This window comes from Carya illinoinensis, chromosome 16 (genome assembly GCF_018687715.1).
Source record: "Carya illinoinensis cultivar Pawnee chromosome 16, C.illinoinensisPawnee_v1, whole genome shotgun sequence".
Classification (NCBI taxonomy): Eukaryota; Viridiplantae; Streptophyta; class Magnoliopsida; order Fagales; family Juglandaceae; genus Carya; species Carya illinoinensis.
The window spans coordinates 6,394,258-6,417,906 of record NC_056767.1 but is presented as its reverse complement, the minus strand read 5'-3'; the positions used below and the strand labels follow the sequence as shown (position 1 = coordinate 6,417,906).

General features: G+C 33.2%; 3 protein-coding genes across 3 annotated transcripts; 1 reads left to right on the top strand and 2 right to left on the bottom strand.

Moving 5' to 3' along the window:
* The first annotated feature begins 10,770 nt into the window (after positions 1–10,770).
* On the top strand, positions 10,771–13,941 carry LOC122299439. The gene has a single exon (XM_043109728.1). The coding sequence runs from the start codon at positions 11,116–11,118 to the stop codon at positions 13,540–13,542; it is 2,427 nt and encodes an 808-aa protein (XP_042965662.1). The 5' UTR covers positions 10,771–11,115; the 3' UTR covers positions 13,543–13,941.
* Positions 13,942–14,859: 918 nt separating this feature from the next.
* Positions 14,860–15,651, bottom strand: LOC122299440. The gene is made up of 2 exons (XM_043109729.1): positions 15,430–15,651; positions 14,860–15,303 (listed from the first exon to the last, which is right to left on the bottom strand). Exons 1-2 carry the CDS (start codon positions 15,566–15,568, stop codon positions 14,963–14,965), a joined length of 480 nt encoding a protein of 159 aa, XP_042965663.1. The 5' UTR covers positions 15,569–15,651; the 3' UTR covers positions 14,860–14,962.
* A 1,639-nt stretch (positions 15,652–17,290) lies between these two features.
* LOC122299564 lies at positions 17,291–18,486 on the bottom strand. The gene is made up of 2 exons (XM_043109935.1): positions 18,253–18,486; positions 17,291–17,833 (listed from the first exon to the last, which is right to left on the bottom strand). The coding sequence occupies exons 1-2, from the start codon at positions 18,407–18,409 to the stop codon at positions 17,481–17,483; spliced, it is 510 nt and encodes a 169-aa protein (XP_042965869.1). The 5' UTR covers positions 18,410–18,486; the 3' UTR covers positions 17,291–17,480.
* Between the last annotated feature and the right edge of the window lie 5,163 nt (positions 18,487–23,649).

Here is a 23,649-nt window from a genome sequence, read left to right as displayed (position 1 = left end):
AAAAAGGCAAGAAAAAAATGCCATATATATCCAGTATGTGTGATTCGCGTGGCTGGATATTAGTCGCAAGGCCGGTTGAAGGTCTCCAGCAAAAGTTGATTAATATATAAATAAGTTACCATCGTAACACATCTTTTTTCTTTCTTTCTTAGAGAGAGGTGTGAACAAATCAAAACAGGGGACATTGTTAATTGAAGAGAAATATTCCTATTAAAGTATGTGTGTGGATTCAGGGGTAGGCAGCATGCCTTCACGTACAACCTGGTCTCTCCGCCTGGGCAAAGCCTGGTGGGTTCCTCACTCAGAGAAATGTACACAAGCGGGGGATGGGTTGATACCCCACCAGTCTGAAATTTCACCTACATGCCTTATACTTCACCAAAAAAACCTTATAACTATAAATTGACTAATTTTGCTCTCCTCTCAATTCTCTCCGATCCTCTCGCCATCCTTGACTTCTCCTCTCTCCCATCCTCTCCTCTCTCCCAAGTTCTTTCCTCTCCTCTTTTCTTTTCCTTTTTCCTTTCACGCCTTAGTGACCTCACGGTTCACCATCATCATCTCTTATTTTTTCTTTCTCTCTCCTCTTCCTCTTAAACCGCCTTCTATGTCGATTGTTGTGGGATATGGCCAAGTCGCAATCTATGACAGTAACGACTTGGCCATAATTGATCTCTTCAATCCAAGACCACAATTGCCACTGTAGATTTGTAACTTAAAGGCCCAGTACTACAAAGACCATAGGTCTACAAGTTTTATGGCCCTGCATCGCCGCAGTTGTGGGTGAGTTTTATGACCCATGGCTGTGGGCCTAGGTCAATGAGGTTTAGAGCATAGATATGTATTTTTATGCATTGATATCATGAAGATTTGTTGGATTTGTTGAGACTTCTTGCTGGATTTGTGTGATTTTCTGTTATGTATATGTGATTTTATTGGATTTTTTTTTTATTTATTAAAAATGTGTTTTTGGCTAATGGTGATGTTAATTTGCCTGGCAAGCAGATGCCGATAGTCAGAAATACGGATGGGGACTGGATGTGGGGTCACCCACCCAAGCGGGGATGGGTGACTACCCGGTCATACATGGAGGGTAGAACTCCTACGTTGATTACTTCAGTGCACAAGATATAGGCACAACGTATAAAATGTAATACCAATAGAAGAGTGACAAATAAATAAGATAGAAGGAACTGCTCTAGTGAATGAGAAAGGTGATGAACTGCCATACAACATGCTGAAAGTGACGAAACAAAAAAAAAAAAGGTTGCAATTAAACATTTGGGATAATATATAAAGCAAGGAACATAATTTCGAGGAAAAGAAATGAGATAGATAAAAGGGAAGAAACTTCTTCAGTGCAGGCTGATCTCTCTCCAAATTCTGTCAACTACAGAATCGTTCTCAAAGTTAACCTCTCCTCACCTCCACTTTCACCATTTTGTGTTTTTTTTTTTTTTGGGTAAAGTGAGTCATGAGACTATAAGGGATTGTTTGGATTGAGAGGTCTAAAGTACTTTCTCAACTCATATCATACTTCATGTAATCATTAAAACACCCCTGCATACGACTTTTGACTTAACTTTTGCTACAGTCGAATCTCAAATTTTGGGAGCTAGGGCAGTGATTGAATTGAATCAAGTCGAGCCAATTTTTGGCTTACCTAACTTGGCTTGAATTTGAACTCAAGATTATTATTTAATTTTTGTTTAAAATTAATTTGTTAAGTTAAACTCTTAACTTGAAAAACGAGATCGAGTAGTTTATTTATTTTTAATAAGATTTAACATAATTAATAAATTAGATAAATAAAATATATATATAATATTAAATTTATATAACTAACCAGTAGAATTTATATTGAATTATAAGATTTTAAAATTTTAAAAATAATTAATATATGAGCAATTAATATTTATCTATAATTATAACAATATATTATATGTCTACATAAATTATTAATAAATACACATAATATGATAGCATCTATCTATTTCATATATAGTTCTCATATACTAGTATATAAAATTATTAAATTTTATTGACTAATTATTGTACAAATTATAAATATGTATGAAGTATATTCAATATATATGCATAAGTAATTAGAGTACATATTATATATTTGATTATAAAAGTGTTATGCTTATATTAGCTAATACATATATATATATATATATATATATATGCATAGGTGTTTGTATAATTTATCAATATATGAATGATCTTTATTCAAGTTGAGCTAACGAGTTGATTTGGATATAAACAAGTTGGTCTTAACAAGCTTTAATTGAATCGAGTCGAATTTAGTAAAGTATGTGTTACTTACTAATTTAGCTGGTATCCACTTTAACGGCCAATTTTTTTATTTCACGAATTAAGTTCGATTCAAGTTTAATAGGACGAACATTGAGCGACATATCAAAGAGATTGGTTCATTTATAGTCCTATTGAGCGCCTACTCATGTAGCAAAGCTAAACACTTTTTTTTTTTTTTTTAATTCCAATCCAGGAAAATGATGCATGCTAGCTAGCTTGTGCAAACCAGCTCCTCGATGTGAATACATGCATGATATGTTAAACCTAGCCGCTATTCATGTGAAGGGTGAATATAGAAGCAAATCTGTACTGTTCGATGGATGCATGCTGTCCAAAGAGCTGCAAAATTTAGAGCAGGAGAAGAAATGACAACTACCCTTTATTGAATACCAGCTTACCACAAACATGAAGCATGTGCAATATTTTTTTCGTAAAAGGAGACTCATACACATATGGTGTGATAATTTCAGAAACACTTAAAACTGTATAGACAGTTTTCTTAATCAAGAAAAGTTTGAAAAAGCCTTCCATGAACAATAGGGGATGTCCAATTTTAGTATCATTATCTTTCGATTGTGACTTTCAGATAGTGAGGTGAATTCAAATATTTTGTATATAATAGTAAAATGATAATAATAAAATATTACATAATAATAATAAAATAATAAATAATAATTGAACATTTTCATAAGAGTTTTGCTACATACAAGTACAGTCGCGCACTAATCTGTGTACCAATATTGATTTATTCATACTTAAAATTTAATTAACACTGTTTTCAATAAAATCTATTTTTTGACCAATCACATCACATTGGTACACAGATTAGTGCACAATTATACTTACAACTATATTTTTCCTTTTCATAATACTTTACTGTCCAAACTAAACATTAGAGTTATTAAAATGAAATGAGAGATGCTTGTTATTATGGCTTCAAGGTGTTCTAATAAAGGGTTAGTTTGAACTTGTCAAAAGCTAGGGGTGTAAATTTTAATTGGAAAAGCGGTCCGGATCGGATCCGTTGTGTCAGTTTTGGACCCGTTGTGTCAGTTTTGGACCCGTTTCATAAAATTGAAAATCAGTTGGAACCGGTTCGGTTTCAGTTCTGTCATTTTTATACTAGATCGGACCGGTACTATTTAATATATTTTTATTTATTTATTTATTTAATGTTATATATTATATATTTTATATAATTTGTATATATAATATATAATAATATAAATTATAATTATATATAAGATAATGTTATTATAATTTATAAAATAAAATTTTAATCTTAAACATGAAAATTTAATTGATCATATACTTTAAATATATAATATTATAAATATATATTATTTATTAATAACATTTTTAAAATAGATTCATAAGAAGTAAGAACCAAAAAAGAAAGAAAATTATTCAAATATTATTACTAAATTTTGATGGCCTAATACATTTAAAACTCTTTATATTTTTTTATAAGTATATAAGATATTAGTAGATAAATATAAATTATATATATTAACATATAATTTATATAAAGCTATACTAATAGTATAATTTTTTTACATAACAGTTTTTTAATATAATATTTTTTTTTATATCAAAACTTTTGACATAACAGTTTTTTTTTTTAAACAAATTTTTAACAATAAATATGTGTTATAAAACTATCGAAAGGAGAGAGAGAGAGAGAGAGATAGAACTCAGAGAAGTTATGAAACTTATTAATTTCTTAAAAAATTCAACGATATATATAGACGTACAAAGGGAACTATGCCAGTTACTATGCAGTAGTACTATGCTGGTACTGTGCATATGTACTATGCCAGTTACTATGCAGTACTATGCTGGCACTATGCACTGTGCGATGTCGGCCATTTACTATGCCAGTTACTATGCAATACTATGCTGGCACTATGCGCACTGTGCAATGTCGGCCATTTACTATGCCAGTTACTATGCAGTACTATGCTAGTACTATGCACTGTGCATTTGACGGCTAGCTCAAGGTGGTCATACAATTTTACAATGTTATTTTACAACACTCCCCCTTTGGATGACCACATATAATGAATATGCCTCGTTAAAACCTTGCCAAGGAAAAACCCTGTGGGAAAAAAACCAATGGCGAAGGAAAAAGAGTACAATATTCATATGTACCGTAAAATGTTTTAAGATTGCCTCATTAAAACCTTGCGAAGGAAAACCCAGTGGGATAAAACCTTAGCGAAGGAAAAAGAGTACAATCAGCATAGGTCTTCAAGACGTTACTCCCCCTGAAAAGTGCATGATAAAAGGTCTTCAAGTCTCCGCATTCCAATGTTCTGTACAATCTTCTTAAATGTTGCAGTTGGTAATGCTTTTGTGAATAAATCTGCCAGATTATCACTTGACCGTACCTTCTTGATATCAATTTCAACTTTCTTCTCATGAATTGCAATGATCTTCTTGTGTGTATCTGAAAGATAACTCGCATCTGTACATCCAACTAACTGTGGACTTGATCCATGTTGATAAAATAATCACAACTGGATCTTTCTGCTCATCACTACTCTTCTGGAGTTGTACTCTTCTGGAGTTCTTGTAAATAACACAGTTAGTGGAGAATTCATCAACATTAAACCGCTAACCTCATTTTTTAATAAAAACGGTGGCCAGCATTTTAAGATCAGACAAGCACCGTGGATTTTCAACTCCTCTATAGGTGTCAGGCGTGCTGTTAGGCATCGCAGCTGTCAGACGTGCTGTCAAGCGCCGCTGAGCTATGAAGCTATATTTCGTCTCTTTTCTCTTGCTTCACGAGAGATGTTGTATCATAATTTTCTCTATAAAAGAGATATTCAGCTCATTTTCATTCACATCTCATATTCTTCACTTTTCTGTAATCATACTGCATTTTTACTCTGCAATCTCTTTCTGCATTTTTACTCTGCAATGGCTCAGCGATCTTCTCATAGCCAATATATGAGGTACTCTGCACCTCGTTCATCAGCTGTTCCTGCTTCTACCACAGGTGCTATCATGCAATATAATGATCTGACTCGTAGGGCAGATAATGAAGCTATCTATGAGCTTGTGAGTCTTGGTACCCGATACTCATCATCCATTGTCGCATTTTCTCAGCGACTGCAATCCAGAACTTGTGGAGTTGACGATCTCCATGAGAATATTGCTATACTTCAGCGACTTCTTCTGGAGTCCAACATGAAGAAAGAATCAATAAAGCAAGAGAATAGGAATTTAAAATCCTTGCTTAAGTTTTCTTTTCGATTGCCCACCGCTTTAGATAGGGATGCCATGCAGATTCTTGAAGAACAAGAGCATTTGAAGAATGAGGCAAAGTGCCTTAAATTTCTGTAATTCTTGTTTCAAGATAATAAAATAATATTTCACAAATATTCATATTTGTGTTTCTATCTTTTGGTAAATGTTCTGTGTGCTTTATTTCTTCTTTAATAATGCACATTTCATATCAAACCCATAATATGAATCTGAAATACTAATTGTATTAAAAGATGGTATTTCATGACTAATAACATCATCCATCTTCCCCTTGAAGCCGCAAGGGTTTCAGATTTATATTTCAAATATGTGCAGTTTTTATGAGCTCTTCTGGAGCCTCAATGACATTTAAATCATATATATAAACTGCAATAATAGCTTGTTTTCATTTGTGTTTGGATTGCTTTAGATTATATAAGGATCTTTGAAACTTGATAGAATACATATTTCCAGATGTATTCATATTAGAAGCTTCAGACATTTCCTATCCTTCAGGGATTTTCATATATATATCATGATCCAATGATCCATATAAATATGCAGTTAATCATGCATATCCAAACTCTCGATAACTTTCAAGCTAATAAAAATCTTAATATGATTTAACCACTTTAAAATCATATCAATATTGTTTCATTTGTGTTTGGACTTCAAGTTCATATTTATCACATTTTACTTAGTGATATCAATTCTGCAGGAATTGAGAAACTAACTCGTGATTTATATATCACATTTTTATTTCCTTTCCATAAATACCCACTGACATTCAACAAGCATCACCTCTTTAGGTGTTTGGACTATAAGTCCCGATGCATCATATTTTACTAGTGAATCAATTCTGCAGGAATTGTTTCTTTCAAATATTGGCCAATATTTTACGTCGGTCTTCTTCGACGGTTCTTGATTCACTTTCTCCATTATTTCTGGTAATGTCAATTGCCATCTCATATGGAAATACGTTGTCGACAACGATTTTATTTCTATCCATAATTTCTCCATTATTCGAGATCTCGTTATTTTCAGATACCTGTCCCTCTTCAAGGGAAGACATTTTCATGAAAAACCTCTTCAGGAGGCACTCTTCAAGAGTTTATATAGGAGAATTTTATACAAAGAATTTGGATGGACTTTATTGCTTGTTTTGTGGGTATGGCCTCTTCAGGAGCACCAAATTATTTGTGCCTTTCTCTTTTGAGATACTCTATCTTTTGTATCGATAAGTCTCACATGCCTTTATACATGTTTTTAGACTGCTGAATTTCTTAATTGTCCTACAGGGACTTCAATCCTCGCTGGGATTTTAGCAGTTAGAATATGAGACATTTTTATCTTATTGCATCCAAAATTTAATTATCATCTGAACTTCTGGTTCACATATGATAATCAAGATAACGTTGAATAATTTCATCTTATTTGCTTCAAGCAAATTTTTCTTTTCACATCTGGTGGTAAGACTTTATAGTAAAAAAATCTTCTGGTTCTTTTATGGACGTCCATATGAAAATCATTCGACTTATCATAGTTGATTTTGGATGATCAAGATAACCATGAAAAGATACAAATATTTTGAATCATATCACCTTTTGATGCATCATAATATTTGATTCAATAATTTGTATAATATCATCTCAAAGAGAAAGCTTACAGCTTTTCCAATACGAGCTTCTGACCCAAAAAGATATTCATTATCACGTCCAATCTCTTAGTTTCTTTGAATGAAACACATCATTCTTTTTACTTCAGGAAATAAAATGATATAAATTCATTATCATTCACTTCAGAGAATGATATAGATCTAGTAAGACGTGACTAATGATTCTTATCAAAAACTCATTATTTTGCTCAGTCTCTGAAATACCTGACACAAATTTAGAATATATTGTGAACGTTTGCATTTCATATTACTACTTCAGGAGCATACTCGATATTGCTATTTCAGGAGCACATTCGAGACGTTCATTCAAATATATATTCTTTCCACAATTTCAATTATGCAACTTCAGGTGCATAAATCATAATGAGTTTTTGGTACAAGTATCACTCATATGAGATACTCAATAAAATTATTGATTTAGGGCGATCCTTCAGGGATGCTCCATTTCCATTCTCAGATAAATCATATCATCAATAATTTATAACAAGTATAAAAGAATAAATAAAACTTTCATTACTACAAAACATTGCAGAATATAAAAATATTTTATAATAAGATAAAGGAAATACATTAATTAAAAAGGAACACTTTCATGATCAACTCTACCACTAGAATCCTCAAAGAAATCAGAAATATCAAGACTTGTAATATCTTCTCCATTTATAGAATTTAAAGCATATGATGGTTCAGCAAAATTTGTTTCAAATTTCTTTGTTTTTTCTTTTATAGAAGATTGGTATAAGTCAACCAAATGCTTGGCTGTACGACAGGTACGAGCCCAATGTCCATTCATACCACATCTATGACATCCATCTTCATCTTTCTTTAAAAATTTGTTTTGAGGACCTTTGTCATTCTCTGAGTTGAACCACTTCTGGTGGTACGGTGTATATCTATTATTATCCCTTTTAGTGTGGTCACTTCTAGGACCTCCACTTCTATAGTTTTTCTTACCACGTCCACGTCCTCTTTTTCTTTGAAAAGATGCACCATTCGCTTCTGGGAATGATGTAAATCTAATACCATTCACTTCAGGAAATGATATAGAACCAGTAGGACGTGACTGGTGATTTCTTAATAAAAGTTCATTATTTTGCTCAGCTAATAGAAGACAAGATATAAGTTCAGAATATTTCTTGAACTTTCGCTCTCGATACTGCTGCTGCAGGAGCTCATTCGAGGCATGAAAAGTAGTATATGTCTTCTCTAAAAAGTCATCATCAGTGACTTTTTCACCACATAATTTCAATAGCGAGCTAATTTTAAAGAGTGCAGAGTTATACTCACTAACACTCTTGAAGTCTTGCAACCTCAGGTGCATCCAATCATGACGAGCTTTTGGGAGGATTACAGCTTTCTGGTGTTCATATCTCTCCCTTAAATCATTCCACAAAATAAGTGGATCTTTCACCGTTAAATACTCAGTTTTTAATTCTTCATGAAGATGGTGCCGAAGGAAAATCATTGCCTTAGCACGGTCCTGCAGGGACCCTTGATTTCCTTCTTTAATTGTATCTCCCAGGTTCATCGCATCCAGATGGATCTCAGCATCAAGGATCCAAGATAAATAATTTTAAGAGCAACAACGAATTCTAATTTTGTAAGATTTGACATTTTTTACATATATAAATCAAGAATATAAAAATATATTGAAAAACTTACTTGAAGTAGAGGACTATTAGCTTCAAGATTGTCAGAACTTTCGTGCTGATAACGTGTTATAAAACTATCGAAAGGAGAGAGAGAGATAGAACTCAGAGAAGTTATGAAACTTATGAATTTCTTAAAGAATTCAACGATATATATAGACGTACAAAGGGAACTATGTCAGTTACTATGCAGTACTATGCTGTCACTATGCACTGTGCGATGTCGGCCATTTACTATGCCAGTTACTATGCAATACTATGTTGGCACTATGCACACTGTGCGATGTCGGCCATTTACTATGCCAGTTACTATGCAGTACTATGTTGGCACTATACGTACTGTGCGATGTCGGCCATTTACTATGCTAGTTACTATGCAATACTATGCTAGTATTATGCACTGTACATTTAACGGCTAGCTCAAAATGGTCATACAATTTTATAATATTATTTTATATCAATATGTATTTTATTAAGACTGAAAAAACCAAACCGAATCAGGTCGAAACCGATATAACCGTAATATTAATTTAAAAGGATAACCAGTACTTTAAAAAAATATAAAATTAGTATCAACCAATCGAACCGATTACACGGTCAAAGCATTCAATCAACCAAAAAGTAAGATTGAGTCATATCTCATGATGGACAGCTTATCACCTTTAATTAGTTTGGTCAGCACTGATTGCTCATTCATTTTGGCCTTAGGCAACGCTTTTCCAAATCAACGAGGGCCATTCAATTAAGTAGTTCAATATTGAACATCTTTATCTTCTTTCTGCTCATGTTTTCTTTTAAATTATGTTCTTTGTATGATCGTGTCTTTCAAGTGAGATTTTTATTTAAATAAGAGTACTATTATATCAATAAAATAATCATATAAAATTAACTTTATAAATTGATATAATTTTATCTTACCTGTTAAATTTATTTTATAATAAAAATAATTTTATAATCTGACAAATCATATTAAAGTACGTTAATTTGTAGGATTACTTTTATATAATCTTTTTATGATCATATCATTTTTCTTTAAATAATCGACATATGATCAGACTGTTTAAGATTTATCATATTAGTTAGTATATATGATTGCAGATAATAAGATTAAGAGAAGATTTGCATTATCTTTTTTTTTTTTTTACTTCAATGTTTTGGGGGACTTTTTACAAGGTGAGTGATTTTTTGTAAAGAATAAATATGATTGTAATAATCTGTAGAGTGATATTTAAAAACAAAATTTTCAAAAATTTTAGAAGCTTTGGAAATTTTGAGAAATTCTATGGGTACATAAAATATTTTTTAATTTTAAATTTTAATTTTTTTCATTTAATCGTTATCTAATTATTATTTAAATACAAAATTTAATACAATTTTTTTAAAAATTTTAAACAAAACACAACAAATAATATAAGCTTTTTAAATTTCAAGATTAAAATATAATTTTTTAATTATATAATATTTTATTTAATTTTCTTCTCTATTTTTAAAATTTAATAAAATAAGTTAATGAAAATTATTTTATTATTATTTATAAATTATTTCAAACAATACTTAAATATAAACTTACTTTTCAAATTAGACTTATGTTAGATTTAAATAGTGAAATGAAATGAGATAATTTGTGATAAAAATAAGTAAGTACATAATTTATTATTATTATTATTATTTAAAAAATTTTAAAAAATATAACAGTTAAAATAATATTAGTTGAATTGAAATAATTAAATCAATTCAGAAAAGAATTGCCGTTCATCTGCGGTGGAACTGAGGCTTTGTAATGAAATTATTTAAATATTGATTCTTTATTAAAAACAAAACAGAAGGAAAGGACAGAAAATATATAAATAAAAATAACGACTTGACTTCCTGGTCTGCGTGTTAGCTGGCTTTATGTAACCAGGGTTAGTCTATTGCTCCGGTCTCCTCAACCTTCGCGACGACCCCAAGTCTCCTCTTTACTGTCCTCCTACCTCCTACTTTGCTTCTCCATTTTTCAGTCCCAACAACACAGATTCACAAACTAGACCGACACGCTCTGATCTAGCTTCTGCTTCTCCATCTTTGTGGCTTGGCGTAATTTCTTCGATAGAGGTTCCGAGGCGCAGAGGCATAGTAAATGGGCGAGCTTGCATTGTTTCCGTTGTGTTACTAAGGGAGACTTTTGGTCAAGAAGCCATAGTAGAAGCCAAAGATCAGAAGGAAAAAAAGTGACAAAAAATGTGGAGATCAATGGTGGAGGTCATTCCGCAGAGACTCAAGAAGACATGGGAGAAGCAGAATATCAGGGGAGTTATTCTCTTAAGCCTTTTACTGCAAACCATTTTGATTTTGGGTGCTCCGTTTAGAAAACGAACAGGAAAAAAGTTGGTCATCCTGCTCATCTGGGTATCTTACTTGTTTGCCGACTGGGCTGCCAGCTTTGCTGTCGGACTCATATCCAACAGTCAAAACTCCAGCGAGAACGGTGCCCAAAATGCAAACGGTGCCCACAATGTAACCCAAAGTGCAAACAGTGCCCTTCTTGCATTTTGGTCACCGTTCTTGCTGTTACATCTTGGTGGCCCGGACACCATAACTGCTTTTGCCCTTGAGGATAATGAGCTCTGGCTTAGGCACTTCCTTAGCCTAGTATTTCAGGTTGTAGCCACAGTTTATGTCTTCCTGCAAACAATTCCCAACGACCTATGGCTCGCGACTCTCCTCATGTTCTTCGCAGGTATCGTCAAGTATGCTGAACGGACCCGTTCTCTGTATCTTGCAAGCTTGGGTAGCTTCCGAGAATCCATGCTTAAGGAACCAGATCCGGGGCCCAACTACGCGAAGCTCATGGAGGAATACTCTTCAAAGAAAGACGCCGGACTTCCTGCAGATATAGATTTGACAGCAGAGCCTGATAAAGAATCAAAGGTTGCCTTTTTTACTGTGAAAGAGGACAGGCTAAATGATTTTGAAGTTGTGGAATATGCTTACCATTTCTTCAAAATCTTTAAGGGACTCATTGTTGATCTCATCTTTAGCTTCCGTGAGCGCAATGAGAGCCGAGCATTTTTCCAGGTGAGAACTCCAGAAGATGCGCTTAGAGTGATAGAAGTTGAACTCAACTTCATCTATGAAGTTCTTTATACTAAGGTGGTTGTGGTGCATGATGTAAAAGGATACTTCTTCCGTGCTCTTTCCTTTACTTCAATTTGGGTGGCCCTAGCGCTCTTTATTTCTTTACACAAGCCTCACTTAAGTAAGTCTGATATTGGAATTACCTACACACTGTTGATCGGTGCCTTGAGCTTGGAGTTAATAGCTCTATTCATGCTTATTTTCTCGGATTGGACTATAGCTTCTCTCAAGAAGACAAAGAATTTTCCCATTGTTGGGAGCATCTTCAAAATATACCTCAAAATTAAGAGTTCAAGGTGGGCTGAATGCAAGGAAGGTTCTGATACTATGTTTTCAAAGCTGGCCACACCAATTATACTTCGCAGGTGGTCTGAATCAGTGTCAGGATTCAACTTGATAACATATTGCCTCAAGGAACGTCCAAAAAAGTTCCATGAAGTCAAAGTTGAGTCCGGGTTTGGCATTACCAAGTGGATTGGTTATTTGAAAATTATATGGGAATATTGCTGGAAAAGAGTCGTTGATTATTTAGGTGTTAAGGATTTACTCGATGAGCTGAAGTATGTTGCTAGCCAGCCCTTCAAAAAAAAACTATGGCAATTTATCTTTTCGGAGCTGCTGCAGAAGTCTAAAGATGCAGATGATGCAGAAACTACCAAGAGAATATGTTCAGCTAGAGGTGCTTATGTTCTCGAAGAATATGGAAAGGTGGAGAATCTGGAAATAGATAAAAAATTAATAGCAGACTACGTTGTAAACGTTAATTTTGATGAGAGCCTTCTGCTTTGGCATATTGCTACTGAACTTTGCTATGAAAAAGAAGTAAACAAAAGTGCTGATCCAGCAAAACAAGGAGGCATAGTGAGTAGATGGATCCATTGGCTTTGGCACAATGCTAAAGAAATCTGTATCATAGTTGATGTTGCAGCAAAAGGAAGCAAAACTGATGGTTCAGTGAAAACGGAAGTCAATGCTAATGATTCAGCGAGAATAGCAATCCCTACTGCTGATGATTCAACAAATGATCATCGTGAATTCAGCAAGCTCCTTTCAGATTATATGCTATATCTTCTTGTGATGCAACCCACTATGATGTCTGCTGTGGCAGGTATTGGGCAGATAAGATTTCGTGATACATGTGCTGAGGCAGAAAAATTCTTTAGCAGAAAGGGACTAAGACCAACCCAGGAACATACTGCTTGTGAAAGCCTCCTCGGTGTGAATACACATGTTAAACCTATTCATGTGAAGGGTGATAGAAGCAAATCTGTACTGTTTGATGCATGTATGCTGTCCAAAGAGCTGGAAAAATTGGGGGAAAAGGAGAAATGGGAGATAATGAGTAAAGTGTGGGTTGAAATGTTGTCATATGCATCAAGCCATTGCAGACCATTCACGCATGCTCAACAAGTTAGTAAAGGTGGACAGCTTATCACCCTAGTTTGGTTACTGATGGCTCATTTTGGACTTGGAGAACAGTTCCTAATCAATGAGGGTCATGCCAGGGCAAAATTGATTGTGGGTAAGTAGTTCAATCCATGTTGAATCGATCTTGTCTTTACTTCGTTGTGCTTTTTCATTTTTATATTTTGAAGTGTGTTACAGGGGATGATGGGGTGTGTTTTAAGGGAGAGAAGTGTTATATCTATGAGGAGTTAACACAAACGTGATCTTATAAATTGACGTGATTGACGTGATTTGAAGCGAAATATTAGATACTTCAAAGCGAAAAGAGATTTACAACATGATGTGTCATATTACGTCATGTCGGTTTATAAGATTACTTTTATAATATTTCTGTTTAGACTAAGCATTTCTCTTTGAGTAGTAACTAATGATGATAAAATTGGAGGATGGTCTAGGGAGTCATTATTCAGGAGAAAAATAAAAATGATTGCAATATTTATGTGAAAATTACTGTTTCTGTTATCTCTTGTCTTCTTGCGGATTTGAAAACTGGTTTATATGCTTTTAAGGCGACATCACAGTGGTCTACACCAACTTTTGATTTGTGAACACGAAGTTCTCGCCTTTATAGATGTTTTCACCATGCTTTAATTTTGCCGCTACAATAGGTCTCTAGTAAGGCGACATTTTCATTTCTAGCGGCGATACGAGTACATGTTCACTTTGCCTTTGGAATTTCATTCCAAACTTGCTCTTAAACCCATTTTTAGGGTTTCGCTTGAATTAATTTGCAATCCTCCCAAACCATCAATTACGACAATTACTCCTCAAATAATCAAAAGATTATAATGTATCCCTTAATAAAAATATGTCATAAATGCACTTGATAAAAATTAAAAATATTAAAATTGGGAAATTTTTTGTTTTAAACTAAAAAAACATAAAAATATATATTTTATTTTTTTAGTGGTAAAAAGAAATGTCTTTTTGAGGGGAAAGTGGGGTATATTGCAATTTTTTAATAGTTTGAGGGGATGATTGTCATAATTGATAATTTGAAGAGTATATACTTAAATAGAATGGTACTTTGAGGGGAGTTTGTGTATTTTCTTCAAGAGTTCTTCAACTTGCAAGTTGGTGTGTATGACACAACCTTCCAAATTGTTTATACAGCAATATTCGATCTCCTAGATTTAAATTTTATATGTTTTTTTGTAAATAAATTATGTCATGTCAATGACGTGGAAAGTAACCAGTAGATTTATTGCTAGGTATGTATCGATGTCTATCTGTTGTTATTGCTAACGCAACATTTATAATGGTATGCATGACACGACAGCACGTGTTTCATTTATCCGCGAGTCGGATAAACGAAATTACAATATAAGAATTAAAATGATCCAAGTTGGCAGAACCAATCAATTCAAATATAAAACCACATGGAACAAATTTATGAAATTTATTGGACAAGATGAGTTATTTTGTACATACAATATGATAAATATTGATCCAATGAGCATGAAATGGCTGAATCAATCAAACCTTAAACACGTTGGAGAGTAGAAAATTTGGATGCAAGATAGGCAACAACCATCCCAAGAAAGACTGCTAATGCCAACGTCTTCATGTCCATTTTCATATTCCAAAGGAAACCCTCTCGGCCAAGCTGTTCCAATGCCTGCCTCCACAAAGGAACTTTCTTAGGCATTGTCAAGGAAAGAACACCACGAGAAAACTTTGCCTTTATCTTGTCTGGCCGATAATCCTTGGAAATATCAACTTCTATAGAAAATCTTCTCCCTGTGTTCTCATCCACTTCGGTTTCTCCCGTGAGTTTCAAGGTTTTCCCATGAATGGAAGCCTTCAGTTGTTTCTTTTCGAATCCTACAAAGCAACCCATGTGAGAGAAAAATCTTTATTAATTTTGGAAATCAGAGATTAAACACCTTACAAAAGTAATACTTGAAATCATGCAATAGTTGTGTCTATATCATTCTTTACAAATTATACCATGGAGATGGACCTCAAGAATGTCTCCTAACCCTTGTTTGGTCTTCTCGTCTCTTCGCCACTTGCAATAAGGTTGAAAATCAATGTAACGACGGTTTAGGGTGATAAATTCGTCGTTGTTTGCCATGGGATGGTGCATTCGCTTTTCTTCACCACTAGAGTGTGTGTATATATGATCTCTCTTTTGAGAAGAGCATCCAAAAGATTTGGTCTAGGAGGTCTCGTTTGCTTTTTCTAAGATAAGAGAATCGATCTTTTTCTTGGCTCATTTCCATGGGTTATTTGTTGTGCTTATTCTTTGATGCTGTTAAACATATTCATGTGAAGGGTGATAGAAGCAAATATGTACTGTTTGATGCATGTAATCTGTCCAAAGAGCTGCAAAAATTGGGGGAAAAGGAGAAATGGGAGATAATGAGTAAGGTATGGGTGGAAATGTTGTCATATGCATCAAGTCGTTGCCAGACCATTCACGCATGCTCAGCAAGTTAGTAAAGGTGACTCATTTTGGCCTTGGAGGACAAAGGGAGATGAGAGAAGTGTTATATCTGCAAAGATAAGATAAAAGTGAACTTATAAATTGGCGTAGTTAGATGTAAAATATTATATCTATTTTAAAATGAAAAGAGCTTAACAATATAGTGTTTTATATCAAGTCATGTCAATTCGTAAAATCATTTTTATAAAATCTCTGTATAAATTAAGCATTTCTCTTTTAGTAGTAACGTCTAATGATGACAAAATTGAGCGTTTTGTATGGAGACTTATTATTCGCAAGAAAAATAAAAATAATTGTAATATTTATGTAAAAATTACTGTTTCTGTTTTCTTCTTGAGGATTTGAAAACTGGTGTATATGCTATTAAGGCGACATTACAATGGTCTACGCCTCTACACCAACTTTTGATAAGTAAACATGAAGTTCTTGCCTTTACAGATATTTTCATAGTGCTTTAATTTTGCGGTTACAATAGATCTCTAGTAAGGCGATATTTTCATTTCTAGCGGCGATACAAATACATGTTTATTTACCCTTAGGAATTTCATTCCCAACTTGCTCTTAAACCCATTTTTAGATTTCGCTTCGATTAAGAAAATTTTGGGGTAAAATAGACAAACTACCACTTAATTCGCAATCCTCCCAAACCATAAATTACGACAATTACTCCTAAAAAAATCAAAAAGATTATAATGTATCTATCCCTCCATAAAAATATGTCATAAATGCCCTTGATAAAAATTAAAAATATTAAAATTGAGAAACTTTTTGTTTTAAAATTAAAAAACATAAAAATATATATTATATTTTCTTAAGGTTAAAAAAAAATGTCCTTTTGAGGGGAAAGGGGGGTTATATTACCATTTTTTAATAGTTTGAGGGTATGATTCTCATAATTGATAGTTTGAAGAGTATACATAAATAGAATAGTAGTTTGAGAGGAGTTTGTGTATTTATCTCCCGAGTTCTTTTACTTGCAAGCTGGTGTATATGACACAACCTTCTAAATTGTTTATATCGCAATATTTCATCTCCAAAATTCAAAATTTTAAACTTTTCTTACAAACTACCTGTAGATTTGCGGGTTTGTCGCCTGCCCTTTGAGCAAATACATAGGCTTGAGTTGGTCATCCTCGAACTCCTATGTTGGTGGATTGGCCATGTCTTATAGATCTCTTTTTTTTTTTTTTTTTTTTTTTTTTTGGGGTGTATTTTTTAGTTTTAAATTACTTTTTTGTTTATTTTTTCCCTATTTTTGCAAGTTTATTTCCTATTTAATAGGGATGTGTCTACATTTATAATGGTATGCATGACACGTGTTTCATGAACGGGGTAAACGTAATTACGACGGAAGAATTAAAATGATCAAAGTTGAAGATAAATTATATTGAAGGAAATAATTTAAAATTAGAGTACAATTCAAATATAAAACCACATGGAATAAATTTAGCAAATTTATTAAACAAGATGAATTAGTATTATTATTATTATTATTATTATTGCATTCAATGTGATATTTCTTGAGCATGCTCAATCAACCAAACCTTAAAGCTTAAACATCTTCACAATAAAAAAGGTTGGATGCAAGATACCCAACAGCCATCCCAAGAAAGGCTGCTGCTGTGATTTTCACCAACTTCTCCATGTCCATTTCCGTCGTGCAAAGGAAACCCTCTGAGCCAAGCTGTTTCCATGCCTGCCTCCACAAGGGAACTTTCTTAAGCATTGTGAAGGAAAGAACACCACGAATAAACGTAACTTTTATGTTGTCTGTCTGATAATCCTTGGAAATATCGACTTCTTTAGAAAATCTTTTGATCAATTTATTCTCATCCGGCTCCATTTCTCCTTTGACTTTCAAGGTTTTCCCGGCCATGGAAACCTTCAGTTGTTCCTTTTTGAATCCTACAAAGTATCACATGAGGAAGAAAAATCTTTATAAATTTAGGAAATCAGAAATTAAACACCACATCCATCCACATGAATGCATGCAATAGATATAGTTTGTTTTGACTTGCAACATTACTCTATGATCACTACCTTGTAGTAGTCATTGAGACTTCAATTATTTACTAAGGAAAATACTATCTATAATTATAATTTTACTTATGCAACCATACGTGCCGGTGTGCTAATTTAATTACTATAAATAGTGAAAATTTTAAAATTCAAATTTAAAAATAAATACAAATAAATTGAGACTATTATTCAATACGTATAATATTGTGCGTGCGTGTATAATTCAATATGTTATTAGATAGCTATATAAAGATCTTGCAATAATAGACTATAGTTGTGTTTGTATTATTCTTTTACAAATATACCATAGAGATGGACCTCAAGAATGTCTCCTAACTCTCGTTTGATTTTCCTGTCTCTTGGGTCTTCTCGTTTGATCTTCTCGTCTCTTCGCCACCTACAATAAGGTTCAAAATCAACGTAATTGATGTCTAGGTTGCCACATCCATCGTTGTTTGCCATGGGATGCTGCCTTTGCTTTTCTTTGAGACTTTTAGTGCATAAATTTATGGAAGTCTTTAGACAATGACTAGTATGTGTGTATACATATGGAAGAGCATTTAAAAGGTTTGGTATAGGACGTCTTGTTTGCCTTTTGTTAAGGTAAAAGAATAGATCTTTTTCTTGGCTCATTTCCTTGAGCTTTTTGCTGTACTTATTCTTTGAGGTCTTTAGGCACTTTCTCAAGACCTTGTTTGGATTCGAAAAGTGTTTCATTTCATCTCATCTCATCATTATTAACTTTTTTAAATTTTCACACAAAATATAATAAATAATTCAACATTTTCAAATCTAATAATAATAATAATATTAAAGAATAATATTCTAATAATATTTATTCAATTTTTATCTATAATCTAAAACCATCTGATCTCATATCTTTTTTACTGTGGATGATCTCTTGCTTTGGCAATGAAATTTGTTCTTGAATTTCTAAGGGCACAACAACTAAGAGATTGGCACGTGGAAAACATTAGAGGTATCCTAATCAGAAGGGGAATACAAAGGAAAATGGTATTTTCTTCAAAATCTAAAAATAAACAAAAAAATAAGCACATTCCTCTTTCCACCATAAAGTTCGGTTTGGTAAGAGAGATGAGAATTTTGAGTTTTAAGATAAAATATTAAAATATTATTATTGTTTTGAAATTTAAAAAATTTAAGAAAAAGTTAAATTATTTATTATATTTTATATGAAGATTTAAAAAAATTATAATGATAAGATGAGATTTTTAAATTTGAAATGAAAATATTATACATCAGAGTCTCTCTCGGATCACATTCTTCCTCAGCCCAACATGGTATGGGCCCATGGGCATGTAACTTAAGGAGGAGGACAGAGGATGAGCACAAAGGAAACGAATCTAGGGTCATTCGCCAGGGTGCATGGGAGGTCCACGACTATCATTATCCTAAGAAGGGAGCTAGGGCAAGGCACCTATATTAAAATACGCATACTCGACGACCTAAAAGTAGGGAACCTTTTCTTTTTTTATCCTTTTCAAATATAGCTATCTCGCCAATAGCCACACAATAAGAAGAAGGTATTGATTCTTATACCGAACTTAGACATTCGAGACATCTTTAATTATGATTACTCAACTTTTTCTTTTTCCGTTATAGGCTCATGACTATAGATAAAAATGTGATATATGCAAACAAAGGATCTGAATCAATGCTTTGTTAACATTCTTGTCATGATACTAATTATTATAATTATAAAAAAGTTAGCTATCAATACTTTTACATCATTGTGAATTTGTGAGACTCACTTCAATGTTATATTGGAGGTGTCGCAACTCGCACCCCTTGTTCTTGGGTGTCGTGTTTCATGTTAGCTCAACAAATAGGGATTATATCTAGCATTGCTCAGTTAGAATTGCTCTCACCAAATTGAATAAAAAAAATTGAAAATATCTCAATTTAATTAGGTAGTGTCTTATTGTTTTGGTCCCGCACGTGGACAAAAAGTTAGGCCCATCATCCCTAAAGGATAACTACTTAATGGAACCGTGTAGTCTAATATAGGCCTAACTTTTCTGTTTATTAAGAGGGATAATCCTTCAATCTCTGAATATGAATGACGTGGCGACTAGATATGATTGATATGTCAATAATAAGCCTTTTACTGGTTAAGTATTGCTTGAAATTAATTTGTTTATGACACTCATCCAATATTCTCTACGCCTATATATAAGGACAATAGGTAACTCTCAAATGGTCTGATTAGGTATTCTTTAATTATTATCTCTTACTTATTATTGACTTAGGCATTAAAGTTGTCACATGCACACAATGCCACCTACGTAACGACTTGTAGGATAATGATTTCGATCAGTGGTGGGACACATTTTTTACAATTGTCTCTAGAAATATTATGTGACATAAAATGAGCAATAAATAATATTGTATAGTCTATTTTATGTGTAGTATTTATCTCTCTCTTACGTAAGATCCTAATGTTCGAAGAACTTTAATCCAAAATTTATAAATGAATTCCAATAAAATAATTGTTCAAGTTTATCAAAGTGGAAAAGAAACCGATCTGCAAGTGGGACAACAAATGAATGAAAAAAAAAAAAAAAAAAGTATAAATTAGAGATAGGGAGGGACCACACATCTTTCCCACAAGTTGTCATGAAAACAGGAATGTTGTCCAGATGACTAACACAAGAGGGGGGGTGAATTGAGTTGTATTAAAAAAAAATAACAATTATAAATCAAATATATAATATAAAATATAAACAAAATATGAAATAACAATAAATATAAAGAGTAAGGGTAAGAGAGAAGCAAACTCAGTATGTTAACGAGGTTCGGCCCCACTACCTACGTCATCGCCTCAAGCTACCCCTTGAAAATTCTCAAATTCACTATTCAATCTCCTTCAGGTGGAGATAGAAACCTATTACACCTTTGAACAACACCGCTACAAAGGATCCGTGTAGAACACCCTCTACACTTGCAATCACCTTACAAGTGGTGATTCAACTATTCCCCGTATAGAATACTTTCTACACGTACAAGGGTTATACACACCCTTTTTCTGATACAAAAACTGATAGTGGGTAGGTTATCAGAAAACACTCCTCAATGAGTGAAATAAGAACAATACAGTACAAACTATATCTCTCAAAATGAATAAGGATTAAGGCTCAATGCTTAGAGAAGAGAGAATGAAAGCTTTGAATGAATGTTGTATGCTCTTGGTGTTGTGAATGTGAAGCTCTCAAATGATCTATTTATAGGCATATGAGACTTCATATTCAAATTTAAAAAGATTCATATGTCAAAGACAACATCATTCACTTTTTCAAAGAATTCAAATAAAAGGTTCTTCTTTTTCAATTGTCAAAGACAACATCATTCACTTTTTTAAAAAAATCAAACCTAATCTTTTACTTTTGGCATATGACAAAATGAGCACATTTTCATTTTCAAAAAATTCAAACCTAATCTTTTACTTTTTGTATAAGTCTAAAACAGTATCAATCACTTTTGAAAATATTCAAATAAAACACGCACATGTGAAAGATGACAATCAATCATCTTTAATATTTTCAAAGTTCAACCCTTTAATCAAGGCATGCACATGCAAAAGATGACAATTAATCATCTTTAATATTTTCAAAGTTCAACCCTTTAATCAAGACATGCACATGCAAAAGATGACAATCAATCATCTTTCAAAATTTTCAAATTTAATTTTCAAAAATATTCATGCACATGTGGAAAATGTATTTTAATGCTTTATGATAAAATATTAATTTTGAGCATTAATCCTAATTTCGAATTTTGAAAAGATTTACAACATTACTCTATAATTTTAATGTGAACTTGTTCCATTCTTGCTCATGCTTGTTTCCTTGATGTGCTTGACTCCATTGTGTAGACAACTTGAGCTTGAGACTTCTTTATTCTTTGAATTCATTTGTTATCATCAAAATCCATGTGTAAATATATAATTACACAAAACTTGAAATCTTGGATTCAACAATCTCCCCCTTTTTGATGATGACAAATACTTGATAGAACCTGAAACCTGTATTAATACTTAAGCTCCCCCTGAGAATGTGCGTTAGTTTTTCAAGCAAAAGTATAAATATAATTCCAAGCATATATAACAAGTTTAGCAATTTAAACAGTGTTAATATTCTAGTCTAATACTTCTCCCCCTTTTGGCACCATTAAAAAGGATCCGCAATAAGTAAATAGACTGAAGAAAACGGTGCGTTAGTAGATACTATAGATATTTGAAAAATGGAGCCGTCCGTGACCCGACAAGTGCTGCAAAGCCTCGAGGCCTAACTCTATGAATTTAATACGGCTGAAGATTAAACAATCGCCTGATGTTGTTGACAAACGGGATTGAAGGCTCCGAGTTTCTATAAAAAAATGATCATTTTCATCTATCGGATGCCAAAAAAATAATCGCTTCTTGACCTGAGTTCTGTTTTTCCACAACGATAGAATGGCTGAGCAATTCTCTTCCACTAATGTTCCAGACTTGAATCAGGAACCCTTGACGCATCAATCATCAATCTTCTCTCCTGAGGCCATCAATACCATGATAGGAGCAGTGAACCGTTTTTCTAGTAAGGCTGATTCTAAGATTATTGCAGAATCAAGAATGCTCAGTAGTCAATATGCTGCCTCTGTTACGATCATGTCTCGGAGGTTAATGGCGAGGGTGAGTGAGATTGATCATCTTAACATGCAAATATTTGAATTACGACAGAAGCTTGCTAATAAGGATAGTGAGAATAAAAGGCTAAAGAAAGAAAACCAAGAGTTGAAAAAATTTACAGATTTGTATGCTCATGATCTGCAACCACGAATAGAGGAGCTGGAACGAGAAAGGGTTCAGATACAAGGTCAACATTGGCAGATAACAGCAGAGGTTCATCGTTTATTAGAAAAATAGGGACAATCTACTGTTAATCTCGCTGGCTTAGTAAGAAAACTTTTGACAATGTGTGTCCAGCATAGCTTGTATTTCTTTTGACTAAATAAGATTTGAAGAGAAAATAGTTTGTCTTATTCTTTATGCTATCTCTATAAAATCAGTCCTGAAGTTCATTCAATCCGCATCAAGTTTTCATCTCATCTCTATAACTCATCTGCATTCCTTCAGCATTCTCGTTTTAAGCCTTCTATTCTTTTCTCAATGGCTCATTCTTCTAATATTTCTCTGGATCCATCCATGAGGCATTCTGCATCTCAACCTCCTGTCCTTTCTGCAGCTGCCATTGGTGCCATGTTGCAGCAAGAAAATAATAATCTGACTAATAAGTCAGATTCTGATGCTATTTATGACTTGGTGAGTCTTGGGACTCGCTACTCTTCCTCTATTGTTGCTTTTTCTCAGCGGCTACAAGCCAAAAATCATGAAGTTGAAAAGCTCAAAGAACAAATTGTTGTACTTCAACGAATTGTTCAAGAGTCTCACACAAGGGAATGAATCATTCGGCAGAAGAATAAACAGTTGAAATCTTTATTAGATTCTTCATTCCACTTGCCGGTTCCCATGGATAAGAATGACATGATATTGTATGAAGAGAATGAGCGTCTCAAACATGAGACTAAGAATCTCAAGTTTATGTAAAAGTATTTAAAAAATCTATCTCTATTTTTATTGACTCTAGTCTATCTTTTAAGAGATATTCATAGCATGCATCACACCTATTTCTTTTCTGATCATA

Excerpts from the sequence above, each read along its gene's own strand:
- LOC122299439 (XM_043109728.1), top strand. The coding sequence starts at position 11,116 with ATGTGGAGATCAATGGTGGAGGTCATTCCGCAGAGACTCAAGAAGACA.
- LOC122299440 (XM_043109729.1), bottom strand. The coding sequence starts at position 15,568 with ATGCACCATCCCATGGCAAACAACGACGAATTTATCACCCTAAACCGT. Across the intron at positions 15,304-15,429 it reads TCTTGAGGTCCATCTCCATG|GATTCGAAAAGAAACAACTG; the intron begins GTATAATTTGTA and ends GTTGCTTTGTAG.
- LOC122299564 (XM_043109935.1), bottom strand. The coding sequence starts at position 18,409 with ATGGCAAACAACGATGGATGTGGCAACCTAGACATCAATTACGTTGAT. Across the intron at positions 17,834-18,252 it reads TCTTGAGGTCCATCTCTATG|GATTCAAAAAGGAACAACTG; the intron begins GTATATTTGTAA and ends GATACTTTGTAG.